This window comes from Gymnogyps californianus, chromosome 1 (genome assembly GCF_018139145.2).
Source record: "Gymnogyps californianus isolate 813 chromosome 1, ASM1813914v2, whole genome shotgun sequence".
Lineage (NCBI taxonomy): Eukaryota > Metazoa > Chordata > Aves > Accipitriformes > Cathartidae > Gymnogyps > Gymnogyps californianus.
The window spans coordinates 120,775,362-120,801,739 of record NC_059471.1 but is presented as its reverse complement, the minus strand read 5'-3'; the positions used below and the strand labels follow the sequence as shown (position 1 = coordinate 120,801,739).

Below are 26,378 nucleotides of genomic sequence, written 5' to 3'. Positions count from 1 at the left end.
TTTGCAAAATGTCCATCCCAGATCTAGCCATCAGGAGGGTACAGCAAAGCATAAGCTGCTGTGTTTTGAAATTCAAATGTTGCCTGCTTCAGATGCCTTGTTTATTATCGCAGTCCATGAAGCTAATGCTTAAATAGCATGCTGCTGTAACAGCTCGAATAGACAGTACCGTTCAGCCATCTTAAAAAAATGTTGGAACCCATGTAAATTGCGTTCAGTCATCCTGCGGGCTCTGTTAAAATGTCTATGTACATAAAACCCACAAATTGCACTGCAGGGATCCAGCACTTTTTGTTTTAGATGATGGCACTGTTTTGTGGTGAGTAAAAAAAAAAAAAGAGAGTCCGCTATAAGCTGCTCAGCTGTGTGTGCTGCGGAGTCAGGTATACATTGGTGTGGGTTCAACATCCATCATCAGAGCTTTCTCTGCTTGGTTGTGGTTTTTCCTTCTGAGTATTTTCATTAAATTATAGGCCTCCTTGCTTCTCCCCCTCCCAAAATGGAGAGTAGCAGAGGGGAACAGAGTTTCTCTCTTTGTCTCTAGTCAACATAAAGCAGTGCATACTGCTTCAGCTTGGGATTAAACTTGGTAGTAAAATGTAATTCATGTATTATTGAAACAACTTTTGAGTAGGAAAAAAAAAAAGGTCTTCAGAACACACAAAGATGGTTGAAACAGCGTCTTATTGAAACTGTCTCTGAAAGGATACTTAGTATTTCTTTGAAAAAAGTTTTCTCAGTGACTACAAAAGTCTCTGACGCTATTAACAGGCATTCATATTGTACGGATTTTATTGTCCACATAGAAACCGAGGTCATTAGATGGGCCAATTTGTATTACTGAGTCTTGGATTTGAGACATTAACTTTATATTTGTGTGCTTTAATTCAAATCTTTACGGATTTGAGTAAAATGGGCACAGGATACTCTTAAGCCTGTCTAGTTTGCATAGAGACAGCGAGCCTGCAGGGGAGTTTGCTTCCCAGGCAGGCCAGGGTGAAAAGCCATGGGGAGCAGTGGGATGCGGGAGCAGGGGCTGCCCATCAGGGACCACTAGTAATGGCCTGGCACCTGTGCAGGGCCACTGCTCCCATTTCGAGCTGCACCTGTGAGCAGGTTCAGCTGAAGGATTGTAACCTGTTCAGATGTCTCCCTCCTGTCTCACCTACGTCGATGCAATTTGGTGAGGAACCTGTTATGCGGGCAGGAGCCTGCCTTTTCACCCCTAATCCGCTCAGCACTGTAGTCTATAAGATACATGCTGTTGGTTTGCAAGATGTGAAATTGTTCATCGTTGCCTGCTTAGAGCCAGGGCTGTGGAGTCAAGGTGCAGGTGTGAAGGGGAGGCAGGTGCTGCCCCTCTTCCCCCTTGGTGAGCAGCAGGGCATGTGCGCCCCTGCCCTGCCTTGTCCCTTTTGCCCCCCAAAACCTCCGCCGTCTCCCCTTGAAGCTGCAGCTTCTCGGGAGCAGGGGCCGGGCTCACTGGGGTGAGAGTGGAAATGACTGGGCAGCTTAGGAAAGGTTGTTACACTTGCGCACGCAAAAGTGGGAAGCATCAGCAGAAATGCTGGTGGGTTGTTTCTCTTCTTGCTGCCTTCTCCCTGCCGTTCCTCCACTTCTTTCAGAAATCCCCTCCCTTCTCCCTAGTCCTGGTGTTTTGTGTGTGCAAAGTGGTGTTTGCTTCTTATCAGAGGGTTTTCCAGACAGTCATGCTGTAAAACCTGAGATAATCAGTCATAAAAGACAACATAGTAGAGCGCATTTGTATTTCAAAGAGAACAGCTTTTTTTTTTTTTTTTTTGTGGTGAGTGATGGAAGATATGGGGTTGTTTCAATGTTCAGTAATGCTAAAAATTGTTCTGGTTTTATATTTGGATGTAATGACTACATTTCCGCCCCCTCCCCCCATTTCTTTTCTTGCCGGACAATACTTCCTTCAAGTCCTGATTCTTTAAAAAGAGAATTTGCCTACTGTTTTTCCAAGCATGTTAAAGTTTTTGAAAAAAGAACATGTTGTGTGTTGCATGTAATTTGAATACGAAGGAACTTCCTCCTGCTTGAGCTCATCTTCTGTTCAAGATCCTGCTCAATATTTTTTTTTCTCCTTGTTAGAGTTGTCTGGTGGAAGAGTTGAATATCACGAGAGTGCCTCCTTCCAATGGTTTGAGAGTCTGAAAAATGCCATAAATAAGTTTTCAGATCTCTGAGAAGAAAGAATGTATTTTAAAAAAAAAAAAAAAAAATCCGCACATCAGCTCTCTGTACATTAGGGCCTGTCTTGTTTTGGTTTTGTTTTATTTTTGTCCTTCTGTGTGGATCTAGTCATGGGTCTATCCAAACAGGTTCTTTATATATCTAGCCTGAGCTTCCAAAGAGCAGTTTTGTCTGACTTCGTGTACCGTGAGATGGACAAAGGTTAGAGATCCAGGTCTCTTTTTTGGGGGGTGGAGGAAGGTGTGAATAAAAAAACCCAACTAAACAAGCACCCATGGATAGCAAAACTGTGTGCTTTGCATTTTCAGTGCTGGGTAAAAGTTCAGATTGAGTAGCTGGCAGGTAAATGGCAGGGGAAACGTAGTCCCTCTATGCACAAGTGTCAGACTCTTCCATACTGTGTTTTTGAAGTAAGGTAGGCAGAAGAAAAATGTAGGACCACTCAGAGAACTTCATCAGAAACATAAGCCTCCTTTTTAGAGGATTAGACTGCTCTGTCGCCTAGGTATGAAGTGGAGAGCATCTTTGTTTGCACCAGTACTGCCCCTGTAGCTGTCCTGCTGGCACAGAGTGGTTTTGGGGTGTTGTGTTTGATAGCTGCTATTCACTTCTGGATTTTTATTTTTTTTTTTTTAAGTAAAATCTATGCACACATTGTAATCTGACCTAGTATCTGCCCTTGGTCTCTTCTATTTACTTTCACTTTTTTTCTTTTTCTTTTTCATATAAATTATTCCATGGGTTTTACTTACGCTTAGTTTGCTTGTGACAGAGGCTCCTCTGGAAGTTTGCATTTTGAACTGGTGCTACGGCCTGCGTGTGAAACCAAATGATCTGCTGTCATTGCCCAAAAAAATAAACAGAGAATTAAAAAAAAAAAAAGGTACAAATAGTGAAAATACACATTGCAGGTTTGTTTTTTTTTAATGATTTAAACATCTGAGTTTTAATTTGTTCCCGTGCACCAAACAGAAAAGACATGTATGTACTTGTGTAGGATTTGGTGTTTCTCCCTCTCTCTTTCTTTTGATTTGCCTTTTATGGCTGGGTTCACCCGAACTGGCTGAAGACTGGTGCCACTTCTGTTTTGCCAGCCTGTTCCTCTGTGACTTGAGGACCGGGAGGAACTGGAGTTCCCGTTGCTGCCATCCCTCCGGTGTTGCTGCTGAGCACTGGGGACTGGTGGGCTGTGGGAGTAGGTGGGATGGCGTGAGGTTGCTGCTGGAGCTTGCACAGGCAGCGGGCTGGTGGGTCACAATCTGCTTCTGCTTCCTCTCCAGCCCAGCTGACCGGACATTGCATCTTGGCGCAGGGATGTTTATAAAAGCTTTACACAAGTAGAAGTCAGAGTTAGCTATTGGTGAAGCTCACCCAGGAGCCTTATAAACAAGGAAAAAAAATATCACTGTGATCTAAGAATATTCAATGAGATTCAGTTATTCAGATTGAATTTATTTTTTATTTTTTTTTTTTTTTTTTTTAAAGAGGGGATCTCACTCTTTTCTTCCTATCTGAGATAAAAACCCAGTTGTGGTAGCTGCTGGAACTGAAAGGCAGTCTTTCTTTTCAGCCCATGGGGAGGTTGGGGATGGAACAGCACAGGCAACATAGATATTAAGGCCATCTGTTTTGTTTGATACCTGCTCATTTGAATAGCACTGAACTTGATTTTTCTACTGCTGGTTTTTAGGCAGTACAATGTGTTTCCTCTAGATGGTGGTAGGTACTTAAAAATTACATGTGCAGTATCTGCATGATACCTTCCATAGTCCAGCTGTCTGTACGGATCTGTAAACATATGCTTGTTAATGCAGTTTTACTAGATGCATGAATTGTGCTGGGAGAGATTTCAGCTTAATGACCGATGCCCAAATGAGCAATAATAAAATTCAAGGAGCTTATTCCATAGTCCTTTTTTCACAGTCAGAAGAGCACTGAATTTCATTTAAGTTTATTGAGCAAGTAGGAAATAATACAGAATATCCCTGTGCCTGGTTTGCATTGATGTATTACAATTTAGTAAGATGTGCTCACGTGAGGGGAAAATGAAATGAAAATATTTTGGAATTTTCACGGTCGTACTGCTTTAAAATTATGGTTAATAGAGCTTATGTGAATCTCCCATACGGCTTGGAAAAACCTCATATACATGTTTTATAAATTTATATTGGCACTGTGTCTTTTTATAGACCCTTTAAACATAAAGTACCCAAGCTGTATGTAAAAGTGTAAGTGACTTCCCTCTTACAGGAACCCCAGCCAAGTAGACAAAGGCTAGATCAAGGTAATTTTTCCCACCACTAGTATTTGACAGTCTCTATAGTGTTACAGAATAGCTACTTAACATCAATTTAGTTTAGTAAATGAACACGTGCCGTATAATAGGATAAAAAAAGCCTGCAGAACAGAAAACTGACGACTCAGTAAATTTTCAGGAACATTCAGTTTTAATTGTCTTCCAAAACATTTCTGTGGGATCTTTAGCAATCCAAAGTGTGGATTACATATACTTAATTTTTGCAGCTATATGTTTTATGCAAATGAACAGTATGGGCCAGGATGAAATCAATTTCAGGAGACCTGTTCTCATTTACAGAACTTAAGTATTGCACTGGAGCTCTAGTCTTCAGGCTCCTGCCCTCAGCATGATTTGAAAAGGAGCGTCTGCGTAGGTACTGTAGGGGCAAAAGGGCACTGGTCTGAACAACGTTGTTATTTTGGAAGCCGACGGCATTTCCTCAGGAGCCGAATACATGCCTGCAGATACAGGAGCTAATTCTGCAGAAAGTCATCTGCTCAGTTCTTCCCCGGAGGCTGGCTCTACTCTGTGCCACTGATCTCTTCTGCTTTTACCCGCCTGTTTCTTCTATGCCTGTACTGGGAAAGTAAGGACGAGGCATGCCAGCCTGGTCCCTGCACCCGCTCCTCTGCTCTGAGCTGAAGTGGTCCCTCTGCAGTGCTTCTCCGTGCAGGTGCCTCTGCTGTGAAAGGCTGCCTGCGCATCGCCTGTGAGAGACGGACATGAAATACAGGCGCTTTTTCTGAATTCTGCGCTGCCAGTGGTAACCTCAGAGCCCAAAGACTCACTATAGCAAAACAAGGACTGAAAATGAGAAAATAAATGAGGCTGGAGTGAGAAACTGGTGCAAACTGGAGGGAAGGGTAAGAACAGTTGGCAAGCTGTTCCCAGACCCAGTTAAAGTCTAGCTTTGAAATAAGCTTCTCGGTACCTGACAGGTGTGAAATCACCAGCTCCTTAGAAATGCAGGAAGGAAAGAGAAACCTTTCTCCTGCCTCTTGTCTGTGGGGTACTGAATGTATTTGTAAGAAAGAACGTTTGTGGAGTTTCTACTGCTTTCTTCCCCAGTACCTCTGCCTCTTTCCCTGCCATCCTTTTTGACTAGCTGCTGCTCCAAGCTTTTGCTGTGAAGCTGGTTGTTTGCCTGCCCGTGAGGTTTTAAAGAGCAACAGTGGAAAAGTGCTGTTCTTTGGTAGCTGAAAAGAGCCACAGCCTCTTCTTCAGGCAAAGGGAGCCCTGGCTGCACGGACTAGCCATAATTCTTGTTAGCGTTGGTCACAAAGGAGAGACTGCACATGTATTTTTAATGAAATCTGGGGTTATCCAGTTGCTAATGGCACTTATCTAAAAAGCTTCCTGCTTGCCACAGCTGATTAACCAAGTCTTGCCTTGATATGTAGATACAGCATCACCTCTACACATTGGTAAAAGTCATATATGTGATGTGCAGCAGATGAACAAATCCAGGAATTACTGACATGGTTGCTGTTAAAAAAGTGGGAGGTATTTATCTCTGCTATTTTGGAATATTTTTCTTTACAATGTGCCAGGGATGTCACTTAATGTCATTGTTAATCAATAACAGAGGACGGTTACTATCCCCTTATCCCACCCTTCTCCTTCAGCACCTAGATTTGCAGCCATCCATAGGTGGTGTGTAGCTTTGTCAACGCTAGGAGTGGTGAAACAACAGCTCAGGCAGAAAGTGCACAAGACCTGTGTACTCCTTTTTGTAGCAGGTAAGAGATCCACAGAAAACACGTGGAGATGTTTTAGTCTGTTAGAAAGGACATTTTATGGAGAAATACACTGAAAGGCTTACAAGGCTTGATTCAACACCCTCCCTCCCGCCAGAGCCGATTTTAAACCAATTTCCTTCTTTTGACATACCTTTTTTCCCTCTGCTGTGTTCAGTGCCACAAATAACTTGTGTGGTATTTCTTGCAAAATTATTGACTGGATTTTCCATGTGCTACTGTTTTTGCACTTTTCATTGCAGGGGTGCTTTCCTAGCTTGCTGCTTGACTCAGAAATTTATTCTGGAAACAGTTAAATGCAGGTGTGCTGGAGCTGGAATGAGTTGGCCAAGATGAAATGATGAGAATAGAGCGTATAAAATAACCACAGAGCTTCCTGTCCATAAGCCTCTTGGCACATGTCAAAATAGAAGTGAGAGATATCGGTATTTCTGTAATGTGTCTGAAAGTTCATCAGGAATTTTTTGAAGACTGGCAGAGGTTTTCCTGCAATTTTTAAGCTTTCCTGAGCATCTGAGACTTGGGGAAAAAAGAATCCTTTTTTTTTTTTTTTCTCCTGACTGCTCAGCAAAGGGCAGGTTTGCAGTGAGAGCCCCTTACCTGAGCACTTAGGCTAGGATGAACAGCGGCTGCGCTTTGAAATTTGCCATTTCCTATTATTATTGAAGGGATGGAGGCTTGGCACCGGGTAACCTGATATACCCTGTTGTTGCAGGGAAGGATGGGACTTCATGTCCTGATGCCGAGTTTCCCATCTATAACCATTATGATGACTGTATGAAAGGGCCAGGCCCGGTGCCGTCACAACAGGGAGAGCTGCATAATTACCGGCGATCCCAGCCAGCACTTGCACAGCGCTTTAGGAATTGGGTTGCGTGGCCAAAAGACTTAGTAAGAGGGAGGATAGCGGCGTTGGAGGGGTAAGGGAAGAGGCTTAGGGTCTGGCAGTGGTTGCCTGGAGGGAACAAGGCTTTAGGGAGTTATAATTATGTCGATCATTTGGGGTTGAAGGATGTCTGCAGAATCTGCTGGACCCATTTTGTGGAAAATAGAAGCTTGCAATTGCTGCCCCGCAGCTGCCCCGGGCTCCATTATTTCAGCGGCTCGTCTCTGCCGGTGCCGTTACAGGAGGCTTCAGAGGACAGCTGCAGTGGAAACCTGGGAACAAGCTACCTGAAGGCAAAATTTCTGTCTCGTGGTGCTCTCTCGGTTGGGTAGTGCTTGGAAACGGACGGGTTCAGATGGGTTCTCCAGCTCAGAAATGCAGCTCTTAACTGCGGGTGATGTGGGATGATGTGAACATGTAGTGCGTGCAACCGGGTAATCTCTTGGTAGCTGTATAAAAAGCTGGGTGCTTGCAAACTGGTGTTAAATTTTCATAAAACTCCAATGGCTTGCTGCAGGGAAAGGGCAGGCAATGAATGCATTGCCCGAACTGCTTTGCTTGATCCTTGTTATCACTTGCTGTTGGGCATAGGGAGTGTTAGGACCGTCAGAAATAGCTGCTTTGCAAATCCCGTTTGCAAACGTAATGCCAGGTAGAGCTTGGAAAGTGAATACGTCTGCAGTGGTTCCTGGGGAAGGAGGCTGAGGATTTGGGGTTTTCTGGCTTTCTTCTTAAATACTACCAAAAATAAGAAGGATTTCCTAGAAATCAGAAATGAGATCATTAGTGCAGGTATTAATGCCAAGCATGGAACTCTCACAGTGGTCTTTTTTCCAGCAGAATTTTCAATAGGCTTATGGTAAGCAATTTTTTATTTACATTATTTTTCTTCTTTAGCAAAAGCAACATGAAACTACATAAAAGCATTACCTCTTAAAAATGAAAAGGTAAAAAATTTCATCCGAAGTAAAGTTACAGGAAGCTATGCATACAGTAAAATAAAACAAATATAGCTTTCTGATACTTTATAAAAAGTATTATAGAGATCTAGAAATCCTTCGGGAATTAAATGTTTATAGCAACTTGAAGCATGTCAGGTCAAACTGACACAGCTATTCAGATTCTCAAGTTTGAAATGTTAGTATAAATCCATAGGGAATTTGAGTTAACTGGTAAATAAACATTTCCCCCACTTCTGTGCATTTGACATCTGTTGTATTTTAGATGTGATGCCTTATTTTTCTGTTAATGCTCCTAAAACTGTGTGTTACAAAACGTGGACTAATTCTCTCCCAAAAAAGGGAATCAAAGTTAACAAAACAGAAAATCCAAAAAAGTCAGGAATGAGTGAGTTCATGGAAAATCTGTGCAATATTTTGCGGCTTGGTAGGAGTATAGCATAAGTGTAAAGTGGAACAATTAGTGATTTATACAGTGACCTCACTGGACATGTGTACATACAAATGGGGTATGGTTACAACAACCTGAATAAACAATACTAATATTAAAATTTTCTACATTGGAAAGATAAATAGGTGTTAGGACATCTTATTTAAGTAGCTATTCATTTCTGTGAAATGTACTTTTAATTTTTTGAGTTCTTCCATGTTAACTTTGATTCTTCATCTTGCACTGTAATTTATTTATGTATATCTGTTTATTATCTCTAAGTGCTAGAGACATACATGCAACTGGAGGACTTTAATCCTTCACTCTTTAAAAAAACCAAAAACAAACAAACAAAGACACGAAAAAAAACCCCAAAACCAACCAACCAACCAAAAAAAACGCCCAGCAAACTTTTTTAACTTCATCTTTACTTTAGCTCACATGTGATGCTTAGCGCTATTATCTTTTTTTAAACTAGGAACGACAGCGGCTGGAGACAATCCTCAATCTGTGTGCAGAATACTCTAAATCTGACAGCGACCCCGCTGCAGCTACAACAGTTGCTGATGTTCAAAAAATTAACAAAGAACTCGAAAAACTTCAGCTCTCCGACGAGGATTCGGTGTTCGAAGACTCCCAGATGAATCTGGAAACGAGGTTCAGAAGCCACTTGAAATCATCTGCAAGCGATTCGGATTTCTCGGAGCTGAGCAGCCACAGTCGCGGCACTGCTGCTTTCCTCTCCTCTAGAGGGTTGAGAGCCGACGAGCACTTCAACGAAAGCACGAAGGCTCCACCTTTCTCTGCTCCCGGCTTCCTGAAGGATGCCACCGAATCGTCCTACCTAAGCATCACACCAAAGGTAACGCTCTGTAGGAGGAAAGAGTACAATCCAGGTTCGACTGCTTGAAATCCTCCTCTAGGAGTCGGCTGTCCTGGCAGGGGCCACAGTTAGGATGGCTTAGGTGTCAGAAGTAATCTCAGAGCTCATACAACTTAGCAGCCAGCAAATGATTATTTCATTTTCTGTGGAAGCTATTGGTACTGGAAGGTTTTTTTTTTTTTCAGAGGAATGTACAGTTCAGGAAGAGTTTTAAGATTTTCTGAGGGAGACGGATTTGCTTGAACAATTATAGCTACTTAAATAAGGAAGGTTTCAGGAACCCTGCTTAGCACCGTGCTGGGATGTAGGAGGGAAGGGAAGCTCTGCCGTCTTCTCCCAGCCTGAGGCTCCTGTCTTCTGTAAGAGGAGGATGTTTTCTCGTGGGCAAAGCAGAACAGTCACACGGGAGGTGAAGAGGAGTTGCCTGAGCCGAATTTACTGGGGTTGGACCTGAGCCACTTGTCAAATCAGCTGTTGCCTCTCATGGGGCGCGTGGCGGCAGCCAGCCTCCTGCCTCTCTAACCCAACTCCTGCGTTTAATAAGCTGCAGCTCCTTTCCTGTGTACTTCATGCTGCTGTTTCATTACTGAAGGGAAATTGTCCTTTAAAAAATGAGCTAACTGCATTCCTAACAATTTCCTTCAGCTAGGGCAGCAGCAGCCTCCTCCGGGCTGGGGCAGGGGCCTTTGGGCTGGGGCAGGGGCCTTTCGTCGTCTTGGGCCACTGCCTAGGCTCTGGTGTGCCAGACCAGCAGTGCAGCAAATCCTGGTGACAGGTGGTGCGTTAAATAACTATATTCAAGAGTTAGAATCAGGAACATAATAAGACCAAGCAAAGCCATAAAATCAGGTTTCTGTTTAACAAATTCACACCTTCAAAATACTTTGTGTCTCTCCTTTTTACTGTTATTTACACACTCTATGAGCTTCAGCACTGTTATATGCCTAACATGAATTGTATTTAACCTCTGCGTAACTAACTTACATTTTTACAGTCAATAGAAGTGTGTATGTGTAGAAGAAGAAGAAGAGAAGAATGTGATAGAAAAACATCTTATCTTATAAAGGGGTGCCTCTCTGGAAATCTGTCTGCTGAGTCTTTTGGTGTGAAATTATGTTGAACAGAAACGTGCTATTATGGCTGTATTTGGTGTTTCCGTGTTGAAAAGGTAGTAAGACATTTCACTTAGAAGTTACTGTGGTCTTGCATTTCTTTCCCATTTGTTGCTTTCTTCATGCAAGTCAGAGATCCTATTTTAAATCCTTATTAGGAAGTTGAAATCGAAGATGTTATGTCAGCATTATCCGAACAGGATACCGGACAAAAAGAGGCTTTCCTGCTAGGATTACTAATGCTAATCAAGGAATACCATTCATTCATTCACTGTAAAGGGTGTTCTGCTAAGCCCTGAGAAAAGCAATAACAAGCAACTGTGTTAATGAAACACAGCTCATTGTTTTAAAATATCAAGATCAGATTTGTTCAGGATAAAATGCCTGTTCTCAGAATAGCCATTCAGTAGCTGAGCTGAGCCTCTTTTGAGCAAGGCTGTGTGGTCCAGTGGTTAACGCAAAGCCCTGCACGCAGACCACTTCGAATTCTGATCGGGGACAATGAGCGAGCAGCCTTACCAGAGTAATTGGATCGCAAGCCCCTGCTGTCAGATAGACATGAAGAATACATTTGAAACTCAATACTCTTTGATCTAGCCTCTGCTGGTATAAGATCACAGGTATTTTCTTAATAACGTTGTTTCGTTCTTGGCACAGTTATCTAGTAAGTAAATGGCAATGAAAAGAGCAATGTTAAGCGTACTACTTCCTCAGTGCTAACTAGGGAGACAGAAGCAACTTTTGTCCTTATTTTACAGAAGCTCCCCATCTTAATGGCTGGTTACAAAAATGTGCTATCCTGCCTCCTGGCTTTTATTACATGAACAGCTGAAATTTACATAAAAAGCATCTTCACCTAGCTGTGTTATTTTTATAAGGGAAAAATTGGATTTTTACAACCTAAATAGCACAGCATGTAAAGTATTCTCAAAGGTTAGGTTTTAATAATTCCTGTAGAATGAATAGTATTTACTGTTAAGTATAGTATTTACTTCTAATGCCTGGAAGTAAAGTATCATGTTTGTTTCTCTTGTACACCTTCTAAATATAGAAATAGCAATATAGTAGATGTGAAATGTGTAACGAATTCAAAACCAGCAGTACCGTACTTGTCTAAAATGAACACAATATGAAAGGGGGAAGGAAAGACAGTGTTTAAGTCTTTTTATAACGAACCTCTTGTAACGTGCAACTGCAGATACCAGAATGCACAAGTGATGAGCAAAGAGGGCAGGAGCTTGGTCGACTGGAGGAGGAGCGCATAGTAATACTAAATAACTTGGAAGAACTTGAGCAGAAGATCAAAGACTTAAATGACCAGATGGATGAATCCTCGAGAGAGGTATGAAATATGTTTTGGTTTTAAATGTCTTGCTTGTTAGGTATGTCTACATAGCATAAGTCTGATGGGTTCAGCAAGTACATAGGGAACTCATGGATGTAAGTAGCCTTCATATTCTGTGCTTTTTCACCAGGATTAGGCACAGGATCACGGACCTGGCAGTCTCCTACTATGAAGGTTGTTTTTCCCCAGCTGGGAGATGGATGTGATGCTCGGATTAGCCTTTCCCAGCTGTAACCATTATACTCCTAAGTGGAATTAGAACAATCTTGCTTGTTTAATGGTCACTCCATTGATCGAAATACCTTGTGTCACTTGGGAGTTTTATGGTGGTATCTCCTGTGACCGTTTAAAGAGAAAGGAAGTGAGACAACTTCCTTTCAAACCTCCTTGGCTTTACCGTGGCAAGGGTATGTTGGCACCCTCTTGACTTCTGGAATCTCACAGTTGCAGACTAAGCTGGCCAGGCATTTGGGTTGAGCTTGCTCCAATTATCAGCGACAGGAAAGAAACAGCTGTTCCAGAAGGGTTTCCTACGGAGCCTGGGCACAGAGAGTCGGTACAGTATCATAACAGGAGGAAGCACAGAGAACAGATAGAAAAGAAAAAGTTTTGGAAAAAAGAATCTTCAAACTAAAGTTCGTTTGGACTTTATTTTGCAGTATTTTATGTTGCAGTTTTACTTTTTCTCAGATTTGTGATCTCTTTTTAACTTCTGTGGCAGTAAAACTTACTTTTTTTTTTCTTTCCTCTTTTAAAAATGTTTCTCTCTTGTGAGTAATCACCAACTCACTCCCCTTCCCCCAGAAAATAATGTGTATCAAGATTTCTTCTTAATCTGGACTGCTTCTGAAAAATGTTTTGTGTTCCTAGTTGGATATGGAATGTGCCCTTTTGGATGGGGAACAGAAATCTGAAACAACAGAGCTGCTGAAAGAGAAGGAAATATTGGATCATCTAAACAGAAAAATAGCTGAGCTGGAGAGAAATGTTATTGGTGAAAAGACAAAGGTAATTGAGTTATCTTAGCTAGCTGTGTGCTCTGTCCCCCTTGATCTTCAAAATACATTTATATGATTAACATATTGATGGAGGTTATTTTATGAAGTACTGTCTATGAGTAAATTTACTTGATAAATATGGAAGAAAAAAAATAGTTGTCGCACCATCACCTCCCTATAACAATCTTGTTTCCAAAGGTATGCTTGACAAGCAAAATATAGTACACTTAAGTAAGAAGACCTGACATACTGTGACGATATTTTTGATTAATAAAAAAATCCATGAAGGGCTTGGACTTGGATTATCTGTTGTTTAAAAGAACAGTATTAATTGAACTGTTCCACTACCTTCCATTGTAGGTTATATTTTGAGTTAAAAAAAAAAAAAAACATCCTTTCTCAGCAAAGGCACAGAATGAAAGAAGGCTGCGATTTCAGAAGATGGATTTATCTATTATTATATAGAATGATATATAAGACATCTGTCAAGTACGTAATTTTAAAGCAATTATGTTGGTTTATTTTGTTTGCTGACTGACTGACAATTTTAGTACTGTAGAACATTCTGTGATTAAGTCCAAGGAATTAATTAGTTCTATAGTCAGATACATAATTGCTCTCAAATACACAGTGAATATACATAAGCATATATTTGCAAAATAGGACAGCACTATAATAGGGTTTTAAGTACAGAAATGGAAAGGGCCTGCAAGATGAAGCTGTCCCCCTCAAAGCAGGGAGCGCTGGTCCCCTCCAGCAGGCTGTCCGCTGGCCTCTCCAGGCGGGCAGTTCCCTTCTCCAGGGGCGATGTGCCACGGCCAATAATATCTCAAGGTCAGGAAGTTTTTCCAGGGCTTTCAGCCAGTAATGTTTCCTTTTTAAATTTCATCCTCTACCTCATAATTTAAACCTGTCACTTGTGGAAATACTCTAGCTAGTCTCTCCCCCTCTTTTTTTAAGCTTTCCAGAAATACCTGGAAGTCTTCTGCATTATTTGCTTTTGCTTAGACAAGCTGCACATTTTTAGTTGTTTCACAGTTCCCGTTTACTTCACGCCTTACAGCTTGCATTGTTTTATTCTGAGCTTTTTGTCTTCAATTTCTGCCTACTCTTTCATGAGCCTGAATGCGGTTTTGCGGCTGTACTCATCAAGCCTGTGTCCGAGGAAGAGAATGGTGCTCCCACCTCTCTGCCCTGCGGAGTGACAGCGCACAGCCAGCTTAAGCTTGAACTTCTGTGGACCTTCCTGCCTGCGCTTTTCCTTGTTCTTGTGTCCCCCTCAGTGATCCTTCAGCTTTCGGTGTTGCCTGTGGTCATGTTTTAAGTTGACCATGGAACGTGTTTCATACTTGCTTTTTAGTATACAGATGAGTTTAAAGTTGGTAACAGCAGATAGGGTGGTGCAAGCAGATACCCTCCAAAAGGATGCTGCTAGAAGTTTTGGTTGGTACGTGGTAACAAATAACATATCCAGAAATTCAAGAGATCTTTTGCCTTTTATATTTGTTCTTTAGTAGCCTCAAAGTTCAAGGAAACTAATGGAAATTATTCTAAAACCTGTAGGTTGTTTAAATTTCCTTGCAATCATATGATTAATGAACATTAGTGTGTAGCAGTCAGAAAATTAAAATGCCAGGTCTAGTTTAAATTTTCAGTTGAACTGAAACATGGAAAGTAGCGTAGAAAAAGCACTTTTGTTCTTTAAAAGGCAAGTTCACTCAAAACATTTTTTTTCAGTATGAAGCACGCCACTAGTCAGATCAGTTACAATATTTTAGTTGTCTTTTCTTTTGTGTTCCTTTTTTTTTTTTTTTTTTAAATAAACAAACAAAAAACCCAGCTGTGAGTGTGTGCTCTAGACTTAAAGCCATGGCTCAGTTAATACTGAAATTATCTTTGTAGAAATAAACTCTAGGAGACCCCACAGGTTTTGTTCTGGAAGATATCTGAAAGCGTTGCATAAAAGTGAAAGTTTAAAAAAGAAATGAGAGACAAGCTTCTGCGAACAGGCAAAATATAAAGTGACAGCTGAAGTGTTCTGAAGAAAGTAGCGTCAGCCAGCAAAACAGATGGCACTGATCATGTCAACAAATTAAAGTTCTGGCTGACTTGAAACAACAGCCTTTTTTAAAGCTTGATTTGTGTGTCTGTACATTTAATGTTGCAGCCCTGCAGAAGTGATGCAAGATAGGCAATATCTTGGCTCTGTAATAGTACAGGATCAACCCCCCCAGAAAAGGGGTGCTTGGGCGGAGGCGGTAGGTGGTCCTTTTTGCTGAAATAATTTGAAACTTATGACCTCCTCAACAGAATTAAGGCTCAGGTTTTGGCCAGTAGTTGCCACCCTGCTGATGATACTTCTTGTGTTGTTTCTTGCAAGAACAAGTGTTCCAGTGTCCAGACGGTGGTCGCGGTTTCTTCTAGTTGCCTGAATATTTCACTCCTAATAATACGAGTGGTCTTGGGTTTGGTGATGCTTCCTGGCAAGAAGCTGTCGGGTCCCATCGCTCAGACCGTGGTTACATTTCTGTCAGGGTATGGCAGTGATATCTGAATACCACCGCATGGTGTCGTCCTGAGGTGAGAGGGAGAGCTAATTTCACTCACGAAACGATGGTGGGGTGTTAGTGCCATACATGATGGCACTTGTCTCTGGAGTGACTTGAGTGTCTCCCGGAATTTGCCACTGAGCTCGGCACCTGTTTGACAGGAAACTGCTGCCTGGTTGTGTTTCATCCTTACCCATGCACCTGTTTGAAAAACTTGTGAAATTCTTAAAAAGAGAGATCATAAACTACAACCTAATTATTGGGCTATGTTATGTACTTGAAATAGACTGTAGGTGGAAGCTCTTGTACTACTTTCTACCCAACTCTTGGATTTTTTTTTTTTCTTTAATGCCCTGTGCACAATTCATTTAGCTGAGAACACAAAGTTTTGCCAACTTTTGCACAGTTTTAAAGCCACAGTTTCTAGCCCTTGTGAGGCAAGAGAATCGACTGGAAAACATACTTGAAGGCAGAAGGCAGGAGAGTTGTAAGTTCAGTTTTGGGCTGTGCCAGTGTGCTCTTTGCTGTGCTATGATGTCTCTGTGTCCCAGCACCTTGCTTGTACATCAGAAACAGATTTTGCAAGCGGGTTTGTACGTGTTATGGTATGCTGCATTCTGATCTCGTTCGAGTCCTGTGCTCAGCCCGACCTGAACACGTGGCAGGACTAATGGTGAGGAAGAACGAATGAATCAGTGGGGAAGATAATGTAGCGCACACCCTGTGGTGAGTAGAAAGTGTTTCCCTTGCTTTTGTGAGTATGGCACCACACACATTGTAAGGAATGAAGCAATTAGTGTTGATTTACTTAGGTTTTGGAAATAAGAGTTATGAGCGGTTCCTGTTTTGAAAAGATGATGACAGAGCCTTTCAGCACCGTTGCGGGACTCAGCGTAGTTCTGGCTGTGGTGCATCTCTGCCAGGTCCAAGTGCTGCCAGGACTCAGTTGTCCTGGCTGGGGTAGCTACTTCCAGAGCTGTTTGGCATGGCCTGTGCTTTCAGCTATGCTGGAAATTGTGCTAGTGTATGGAGGAAGGTCCGGCCTTGCCTCCATGGCCATGCTTCTTGAGCACACAATCATCTCATTCTTTGTTATTTTTTTTTTTTTAACTGCCATGCGCTACATATTTGGTTTTATCCACAGAAGAAGATGACCAACTACATATTTGAAGAGCAGCATTTAAGCTATTAATTGCAAGTTCCAGTTATGCAAGGACAGCCCTGATAAGTCACGAGTAACACAATTTGACAGATGTAGCTTGAAGCCTTCCAGGAAAGAGCTTTGCTACAGATACTGACAAAATTACTTTGAGCGCAGCCTGCTCTGGAGAGAGCTGAGCTGGGCAGTACCCAGCAACAAGCAAGCAGGTGGGCCAGCCTCCCTCTTCCCTGCCATCTGGGCCCGGCTCCCTGTAATTACTGCAGCAGTCATTCATGTTACTGTACTGTAGGTGTGCAATAATGCTGCTATTGTTTCAAGTGGAATAGCACCTCAGGTCCCTGGCGCTATTTACAATTATGACTTCCTCCCGATGACCCTTTGCTCACAAGACTTAGTTCAGGATTGACGTTTGTCTATAAGGAAGCTGGAGGAAATTGTATTTGCCTGATTGGATGTAACCCAGATTTGCAAAGTACTTTCTTTTCATACAGTGCTTCCTCTGTCTGTGTAGCTTTAAAACATGCAGTCCAGCGTATGTGGAGAAGGATGCTTAATGACTTGACATGCCTGATGTCTCCAAGTTAAAGCATGAGGTTGAAAGTAACAATATAGCCGGGGAAAGAAAGAATGGATCAGCAAGAATGAATAAACAGGAATAACTGAGAATGAGTAATGAATTCAGCAGAAGTGCTGTGGGAGGTAATCATAGCTAAATGGGAGTTTTGGCAGAGAGTTTCAAAACAATTATTTATGCAGAAGTTTAGACTGTGTTTTAAGAGAGGGAGGTTATTCATTTTCTTCTGGAGGACCTTTGCCTTATGTCATGGTGGAAATACGTACTCTGGGACTCTCTTGTCAAACTGGGTTTCCTGTCCCTTTTCAAGAGCAGAAATCAGGAGCAGCTGGCAGCAGATAACTCATCCTTTTTTGGAATACATTTAATTTTGTCCGCACACTTTTGTGGAAATATTTTTCGGTCATTAACAGAATATCGCAGACATGCCAAAACGTTTGAAGCTCGGCCTCTTTGCTGAATTAGTACTGCAAAGACTTGCAAGAATTGAGCCAAGGAAAGAGCAGCTGTCTGATGAGCTATGTGAAGGGGGACACCAGCAATCCAAGTTAAATATACTGGTGGTCTCTCCTCAGTTCTTTCTCTTCTGGATTCAAAATTCCTGCTGTTGTTTTTTATCCTGATGAATCTGGCAAATTTATGCCTCATAGCATAGCCTTTTAAATCTTTTCCAGTCAGATTCCATTTCAGCAAGGTGTAAGCAAGTATTTTAAATGGATGCGTTATCGTGTCTATAACATTATTAACTTCCTTAAGACAAGATACACAAGATTAAGTATTCTGAGGAATACTTGTATCCACTGGATATATCCACATAAGGATATCCCGTAGAGAGAACACTAATGAGGAAAAAGGTGATTATGAAGACTCAAGGAGAAAAATCTGAATTCACAAGCTTTCTTTTAAAACAGTCATGAGGGAAACAGCAGAATGGGTTGTACCATTAAGGGAAATCCTCTTATTGTCATCTAGCTGTTGAAGACTATACAGAATTTTAATTTTCTCACTTGAAATTTTTTTTCTTCTGGTTTGGATGATTACTTCCTTTTCTTCTACATTCATGAAGGAACAGTGCTCTATAATCAGGAGTTTTCTTTTGCCTCCCCAACTGTTCACTAGAGCAACACATTGTAATGGTCAGAGAATGACCTTAGAAATTAAAAAAAAACTTGAGTTGTCTTAGGAGCAAGTTAATGTGTCCAACTATTGTGATTTTTTTACTTACAGCAGAGGGATTGCTTACTCTGATTTAAAATGCTTTTTAATGTTAGCTTTATACATGCATGTGAAACAAAACTGTTGAGATCTCTCATACAGATGCCATCACTGTATGCAGTCTGTTATGATGCATATAATAAATTAGTTACCACTCATACAGTAAAAAGAACTATCGTGAAATACCTTCTTCTATCATATTACACTCCTTTTCATATGCCTGGCATACTTTTTTTTTTTTTCTCTCCCCCCCCCCCCCCCCCCCCCCCCCCAATGGCTTCTTTCATGAAACCCACAGGGATTTAGTGACAAATAACTAAATCGTGACAAGTTTTATGCTTCTGTCCTGAAAGAGATCAAGGAATGCAGGAAGGAGTAGTCTGAAAAATATAGAAGAGGAGCACGTATAGTTTGTGCACAGGAGGATCTGTTTCATTTCAACAGTATGTTTTTAATCAGATTTGTATGTGGTCTGAGTTGTATCAGCCATAGCATTGGAAATGCTTTCAATTTGCAAGAGTGCTGGAAGAGTTGGTAGACCTCAGGTTTAACACTTTCCCTAAATGTACCATTTGACCCTTTCAGCGAGTAACCACTGAAGAGCAGATAACATTTCCTAGCCTGCTTTCTGTTAAGGACTAGACTATTTTCTCACAAATTCATGGCAAGGGTTAGGCCAGTTTCGTCAGTGAGTTGTAAGTCAAATTTTCTTGCTCTTCCACTTATTCTCCAAAATGTTTTACTGAATGGACAAACTCTGTAGCATCACACCACTTCCAAGTGGAAAGGAATAATTTCTGTAGTCTGTTCTTTCTCCTCCACTTCTAGCTTTTGCAGTCCTTCTGTTTGCTGTAGATTATTTTGAAGAAGGGGAGGGATGTTCTTTTGGAGTGTAAAAGAATAAATTTTGGCTAGAGGTGAAAGCATGAAGATGAGATGGAGAAGCTTTTCAGAACAAAGACCTGCACGTGCTTCTCCTTACTTCTCAGAAACCTGTGAGAGTTGTGAGACTAGCCAATTCCATACTGAGAGACTGAGCGTGCATGTCTGAAGCTTGGTGTGGGTAATGAGATGTTGCTACCTTAAAACATGATGAGTTGCAGGTGAGTTGGACTGAGGAAGATCCTGGAGTACTTCAGACTGGAACATTTAAAGTATAAGAGCCTGTTGGATGGGAAGACATTCAGTATTTTTTTCCTTCGTTTACGGCTTGTAGGTTTCTTTGCAGTTTTTCTTTCTTTCTGAAAATAACACGTACCTTCATTTTTTGTTGATTTGGGGGAGGGATGGGGGTTGGAAGGTTGTAGAGTGAGCCCAATTCACCTAGCCATGCAATCCATTTCACAGTGATCTGGTAAAAATGATAGGTTTCTTGCTTTGGTTTTTTCCAATTTTTACCTGGATTTTTGAGAAGCTGTCTCTGTTTCATCCACGTTTACTGTGACTCATTTCTGCAGAGTCTACCAGTTTAAGCAGGAAGGTTGGTTCAGAAGGCACATACACATGCCGCTCTACAATTTTAGCCTGCCTGCCTGCAGTAGCAGAATGTGATGAACGACAAATTGAAAAGTAGGATGTCTTCTCTGCAGAAGGGGTGTGGGGACATGCCGGGGTTTTAAGTAGCAGTATTGATGAGGCATAGGGCATCCTTAACCACAGGAGACAGCTCTGAAGCAATTGGTCTCTCTCTTTCTTTCTGTTGTTCCCATTCTTCTAGGGGCTATGATTGTCTTTAATACTGTCCTCTATCTCCTCTGTGTCCTCATTGTCTATGAGAGGTGTTGGATATATATTCTTTTTTTTTCCTCTCTCTTTGCCCTAAAATCAGTTCTACCAGATCTGAAGGCTGATTTCCTTTTGTGACCCATGTTGATCACTTATGGTCTGCGTTCATACTATGGGTGCTCTGCTGACATCCTGTGTCTGTGCTCCTGGGGGACAGTGTCACACATCAATTCTTTCTACTGCTATCCTTCACAATATTCAGATATCCTCCAAAACTGATCCAAGCTGTGCCCCAGCGTCATCAAAAACCAAGTCAGTCCTGCTCTGTATCCCGGCTGACCCCAAGTTCATTTAACATGTATCTAGAGGCAGACCACAGGGCAAGTTGGGCAGTAGGCTAAGACCAGATGTTACGCTTTACTGAGCTGTACTTCTTTTCTCTGGGAACAGGATGTTAAGAATTCAGCCAGACTGCAGTTAATGCGACTCTCGAGTCAACGCTGGGGCTGGAAAGTGGTTGTCTGCAGAGAAATGTTTAACAAGTACAAGCTCATGCGGTTGAATGAGGATGAGCAGCTGGAGCACATCGGTTCTGTTCACACCTCTGCCACTGGCTGCTCTTGAGCAAACAGCTCGCGGAGCCAGCCGCAGGCCTGCCTCAGCTGCATCTTGCACTTAGCTTGCAAAGTTATTAATCTTTTCCCTTCTAAAAGAACTTGCCTTGATCCATTTATGGAAGAGACTGTATGAAAAAATTCTGATTATTCATTTATTTATCAAATTACTTTTTGTGAATTAAATGGACTTTACCAACGCACAGCCAGACATGTCAGCGGACTTAACTCCACAGCTGCAAAACATATAATGCCTCTCATTGCTGAAAGTGATATTTCCTGTTAAGACTGCACATTTTGAAGGGAGCCAGTTTGGTGGGATGTTAGTACTTCCTATGCTATAAATAGACCAGATGAGTATCACTTTCAATCTCAAAGGAATACATTTCTAATTTCTTGAGGGAAGTAACAGTATCTCTGGCAGGATTCTCAGGGAGTTTTATACTTGCTGGTGATGTCTCCTCACACTCGAAATTTGACTTGCTTGTTAATGAATGAGCATGCTTGTTGCAACGCATAGACATTTAGAGAGCTATTAATAGCTTCAGAGGCACGATACTGCAGCTAGGGTCAGAGAAGTCCTTGCTGCTTTAGATTGCTAGGTGGGCAGAAAAGGAAAGTGAGAAACAATGTGGCAGACCGTAGGATGAATGTTAAATGGACAGCAAGGTTTGTGAGGCGGGGAACTACCAGTTCATTCATAGATTTCCTTCCGTGTTGGTAGTAAGGATGATTCAGCAAATGGGGTTCCTTGAGGACAGAGGTCTAGAGGTGACCTCTCAACAGTTGCATGCTTCTCCTTCATTGTGCATCTTGCGTGTGCTACATCCTCCATATTTCTGAGCCCTGCTGCTGCTGTTGTGAGACAGAAGCTAGTACAGGAAGTCCAGGTAATTGGATATGCTGGCTCAGTTGCTCATTTTTCAAGCTTAAAAAAAAATAAAATAATCTTTTGTGTTCAGCATTTTGCTCATCTGATTGTATGAGCTGAGAAGCTGCACGTGTAAATGAAAATAACAGAGCTGGGAATGTGGTTGACATTGGGCCTGAATGAGAATGCTTCCTGTTGTTGTTTTTTAAATACTGGGAAAATGAAATCCCAGCCCCTGATCCCACTCAGATTTAGAGATAAAACCATAAAGAAAGCAGGCAGCTAATACATGTTTGTTATTGTGCTTCCACCGTGCGTGAGGGTTTGAGAACCTTGTCAGGAACAACAAAGAGAAGGTTTTGGGGAAAGACCATCCCACAATTTGAAATGGCAAATACTGTATACCACCAGAAGTTCCTTCTCTATGGCATGTGCCATAAGGGTGCCGCAGAGTGTCTGATCATACAGCGCCTGCTGAGCCACGCGTTTGATATTCAAATTAAATAATAGCTGGGACCAGAAAGAGGACAAATGAGTGGATGCTGTGACAGAATTCAGCTGTTCTTGGAGCATCCAAAAGAAGAAGCTGAAATTTTGGGGCTGATACTGTTGATTTTTGAGTATTAAGGAGAGTTAGAGATCATCTGAGAAGAGATGCATAACTACAGAACAAGAAGTAGGAAAAGGGAACTATACCACTGTGACTCTAGAAGGTAGCAGAGAGCTGGGCTTCAGGGACTTAATTATTTGTGCCTGGCATATCAGGCATATTGGGTTTTCCAGTCATTAATCGCTCAGTTGAAGAAACTGCATCTGCTATGTTGGCCAGTGTAGATGCAAGTAAAAGGCATTGAAAAAATTCTCTGCACTCTGATTTATTGGTTCCCAAACTTTGATCCATAGATAAATAATAGTCTACAAGGTAGCTTTAAGTGATCTGCAGCCAGTCTTCGGAGCAGTGCTGCACAGTAAATCATGTAGTATTTTATTACAAAGATTTTAAGGTTAAAGGCTTTTGAGGGTGAGAAGCAGTGTGTTGAGTACTGTTACTCGAGTGGAACGAGAGGAAAGCTGAACTAGTTGGGAGGAGACCAGGGAGGTCGAGCAGTGCCCTTTGATCCCCAAGAACAGGTTACAGTTCCTGCATCCTGAAGCAAATTTGCTAAATCACTTGGTGTTTCTGCTGCAACAGGATTTCCTGGCCTAGAGTTATTTCTTTATAAAGCTCTGTCTCGTTCTGGTTTTTCACTGCTCACTAAATGTACTTATCTGTACAGAGGCACATAGGCATGTAATTCATTCTCCTGGGAAGATCCATTTTCCCCTCACTGCCAGACTACAGTCATTTTCCATCCATTTTGCTTTCTAAAAGCTACTCTTTTCGCTCTCCTTCATCAGTTACCTCACTAACATGGCTACCATTTCCTCATGATTTTTTTTTTTTCATTAGGTGAGACAAGTGTTTGGGCAGTGGGCTTTAACGGCATCATCCAGGCACGGGTACAAAACAGTGACAAGGGAGAGAATTAGTCACTGCACTAAAATCATTAATGTTTTGTTTTGATCATTTTGCATCCCACCATTGCATTTCAACTAACAAGACGTTTCTGTCTTTGACCTACGTGCTTCAACTGTTCGTTAAGGTTTTGCCACACACTGTCATAATCACTAACAACTGCTTGAGTTTGAAGGTAATTGTCTTTGTTTTCTGGTTCATGCTTCAGGAAAAATTAAAACTTGATGCTGAGAGGGAAAAACTAGAGAGGCTTCAGGAGCTTTACTCCGAGCAGAAGACGCAGCTTGATAATTGCCCTGAGTCCATGAGGGAACAATTACAGCAGCAGCTGAAGAGGGTCAGTAGCAAGTTTCAAGATTGCACTAACTTTTTTTTTGGTTGATTTTTTTTTTTTTTTTTTGAGTTAAGTGTAACGTATTCTGTTTCAAATATCCAGTGTCTAAACATATTTGCAACTTATAATTGTTAATAGTCACAAGGGTTATGTTTTTTTGCGGAATGCTTGTCATAGGTAATGTACACGGTGGCAAATGAGTAGAGTGCAAACGGGCAGATCAGAAATCATTTTGTGTTGAATGTTTTTAAAGCTTTGGTCTACTTGCCTGTAATTAGCATCTTAGGCCTGCTGGGTGGTGTGGAAGCTGTTGTGATGTTTAGATGGATGGTGGAGCATCGCTCTTTACCTGTGTGAGCAAAGACAGGAATTGAACTTTGGTCAGTGGGATCAGCCATTTTAGCAGCACTTTCCTGCCGCTATTGTTTGATCCTGTTGTGTACTCCTCCTTTGCAGTGCTGTAAACGGCTGTCTCAGTGAATCCATGGATAACTTCTTTTTTTAAGTATATCACTTAGCTGTTAGCCTAAACTGTGCTTTGGAAAATTCATTTTGAAGATTATACCACTTATTAAAATAGCTTTATTTTTTCCTACATTTTCAACGGTTGCACATTGGTATAATAACCTTTGCATAAAGTCTAATTGCAACTTGATTTTATTTTGTATTATTTGTAACTGAAGAAGCTACAATATTGTCTGTGAAGGTACAGTTATCTTCTGTGGAAAGATTATAGTATTCATTAATGTTAAGTGGGTTCTACAGCACATATAGTTAGCTTTAGGGGGGAGAATAATTTTCAAAGCATCAGTATGGCAAGCTCAAGAGGCCATCTCAAAGTCAAACTTCTCCCCCCCCCCTCCCCCGGCTTGAGTGTTTATATCAGGAATAAGGTCTGTAATAGCAGTGACCAAAAAAGGGCTTTTCTGCATTATAGGAAATATTCTTTAGATTTTGGTTTATTTGCAGAATTCTATTTTGTTTTTTTCAAAGAGCAAAAAGTAAAAAAGTCCAGCTTTGGAAGTAACAATGTTAAATTCTTCTGTAGTAACTGAGCAGTTTGCTGTTTTTGAAACACTTAAGGATTTTTGTAAGTTACCGTTTTTTAAAAAAAAAAAAAGGCAGTATTATGTATATCTCATACATATTAAAAGGAAAGGAAGCCTTTCCTGTGCAGTCACATACTTGAAAGTATTAATTCATGAGAAGTTGCAGCCTTGTTGCTGTGGGATGGTAGTAAATCCTTTTTCACTATTGACCACCAAGAGGCTTCTAGAAATCTATTTGGTTAAATTTTTTAAATTTTTTTGTTCCTTCCAAGTTGGCTTAATAATGATTTTGGATTTCAAAGTGGGACAAAACTTGAAATGTGGGGGTGCAGTTAAATGTCCAGTTAGTCCTATTGCATATTATTCCAGGCTAATTGTAGCGAAAGTTAGCTGTGGCTGCTGCGGTCGAAGCAGTAGAAGTTATCATCGAATTGCTGCGCAGTAGCTCTCAAGCAGATATCAAGTGCGAGAGCAGTTATGCAATTACTGTAAGTATTGTTCCCAAAATAGAGGAAATATCTTCTTCCCCCAAAATAAGCCCAGTACAGGATTAAATACCTGAGTCTGCAGCAGGTTATGTTGTGCTACTTGACTGCCAGCGCCGGAGGTGTGAAGGTGATGAATTCCCTTACTGCTTCATCTCTGGGACTTCAGTAACTTGGTAATTTGTGCCCAGAGGAGCGAGCAGCCAATTTCACTGTAGCAGCTGGCTGCAGGGTGGGTCTGGAGTTTGGGTTGGGGTCAGCAGTGGGCAGCTGGCACACTTTGTATGCTTCCCGCTGTCCGTAATGAATATATGCTCTCCCCGTTGGGCAGGAAGGACACTTCATCAGAGACTGGTGAAACCTGAGGGCTTGTGGAAGGCACTGAGGGAAAGCATTGATCTTCCTGATGGCTTACTTAAAGTTAATTAGCACGCTTCATCCTTCACTGTTAGTATGAAAGCACCAAAGCTTGTTTGTTCTTGTGTGCATGGGTTTATAGAGATTCCTGCAGAGATCTGAAAAGACACTGTCCATTGCTAGGAAATACCTTACTGTTCAGATAAAACTCTCCTAATTTTTACAGATGGTGTATGGAGCTCCCACCACATCCTGAAGTAAGGGCCAGGTTCTCTCCCATTGAATTTTCTCCAGTGCCATTACTGAAGCAATAGAGATGCAGGAGAAATTTATGGTTTGGAAATCCAATAAGGAAACATTGTGTCTGTTGCTTGTTAACAGATTATAAGTTACAATACTTTGATGTCAATTATTTTAATAAAAGGGAGGGAGTACACTTGCTACTCGGTTCAGGAAGCCATTACCTACGGCAAGAACAATTATCCTCCTACAAATCCTACACTGCCAAGTAGGATCCCTGTGAAGGTTACGGCAAGAACTCTGTGGGCGCATCTCAGAGCCAGATCTCGTGCCCCTGCCGCTGTGCCCTGCTCCCGCAGGCTGCCCAGGGTCTCGGTCCCCGTGGGCCTGCCTGGCTGGTGATCTCGCTGCAGTGTGCTTGCAACCACTGGTAGAGCTAAGCTACTGCCACTTACCCTTTGGAGGGTCCATTTGAAAATGGACTTGGTTTCGAATTAGGTACGTTTATTTTTCCCCAGTGGACACAGTGGTACAGAATGTGGTGAAATTCTTGTTCCATAGCACATCTCACAATGCATATAGCATTTTGTGAGCTCAACTGGCTACCAGTTGCCTTTCTGGCTATCGGTTGCCTTCTCTGAAGTCTGTTCTTCTGCCTCAGTAACAATTAATGTGGTATGAAATAGGCTGAATTTGTTGACTTTCATGGCCTAGGCAAAGCCCTTATGTTTGTTTTGAATGCTGAAGATGGCTGACTGGTTTGAATGAAGCATTTCTGTATTGTAGGTAATTGCTTTCTTGTAA

The 26,378-nt window shown here is 41.6% G+C and overlaps 1 protein-coding gene across 3 annotated transcripts in view; it reads left to right on the top strand.

Annotated features, from left to right (window-relative positions):
- Nucleotides 1-26,378, top strand: part of PHLDB2 (pleckstrin homology like domain family B member 2) — a 60,764-nt gene that overhangs the window by 4,891 nt on the left and 29,495 nt on the right. For 2 of the 3 annotated variants that reach the window (XM_050896754.1, XM_050896736.1), the window contains exons 3-6: nucleotides 9,024-9,407; nucleotides 11,739-11,882; nucleotides 12,756-12,893; nucleotides 23,318-23,446. In XM_050896754.1, coding sequence (XP_050752711.1) covers nucleotides 9,024-9,407; nucleotides 11,739-11,882; nucleotides 12,756-12,893; nucleotides 23,318-23,446 — 795 coding nt within the window. The remainder of the gene's footprint in view (nucleotides 1-9,023; nucleotides 9,408-11,738; nucleotides 11,883-12,755; nucleotides 12,894-23,317; nucleotides 23,447-26,378) is intronic. The other variant, XM_050896745.1, reaches the window with a different exon arrangement.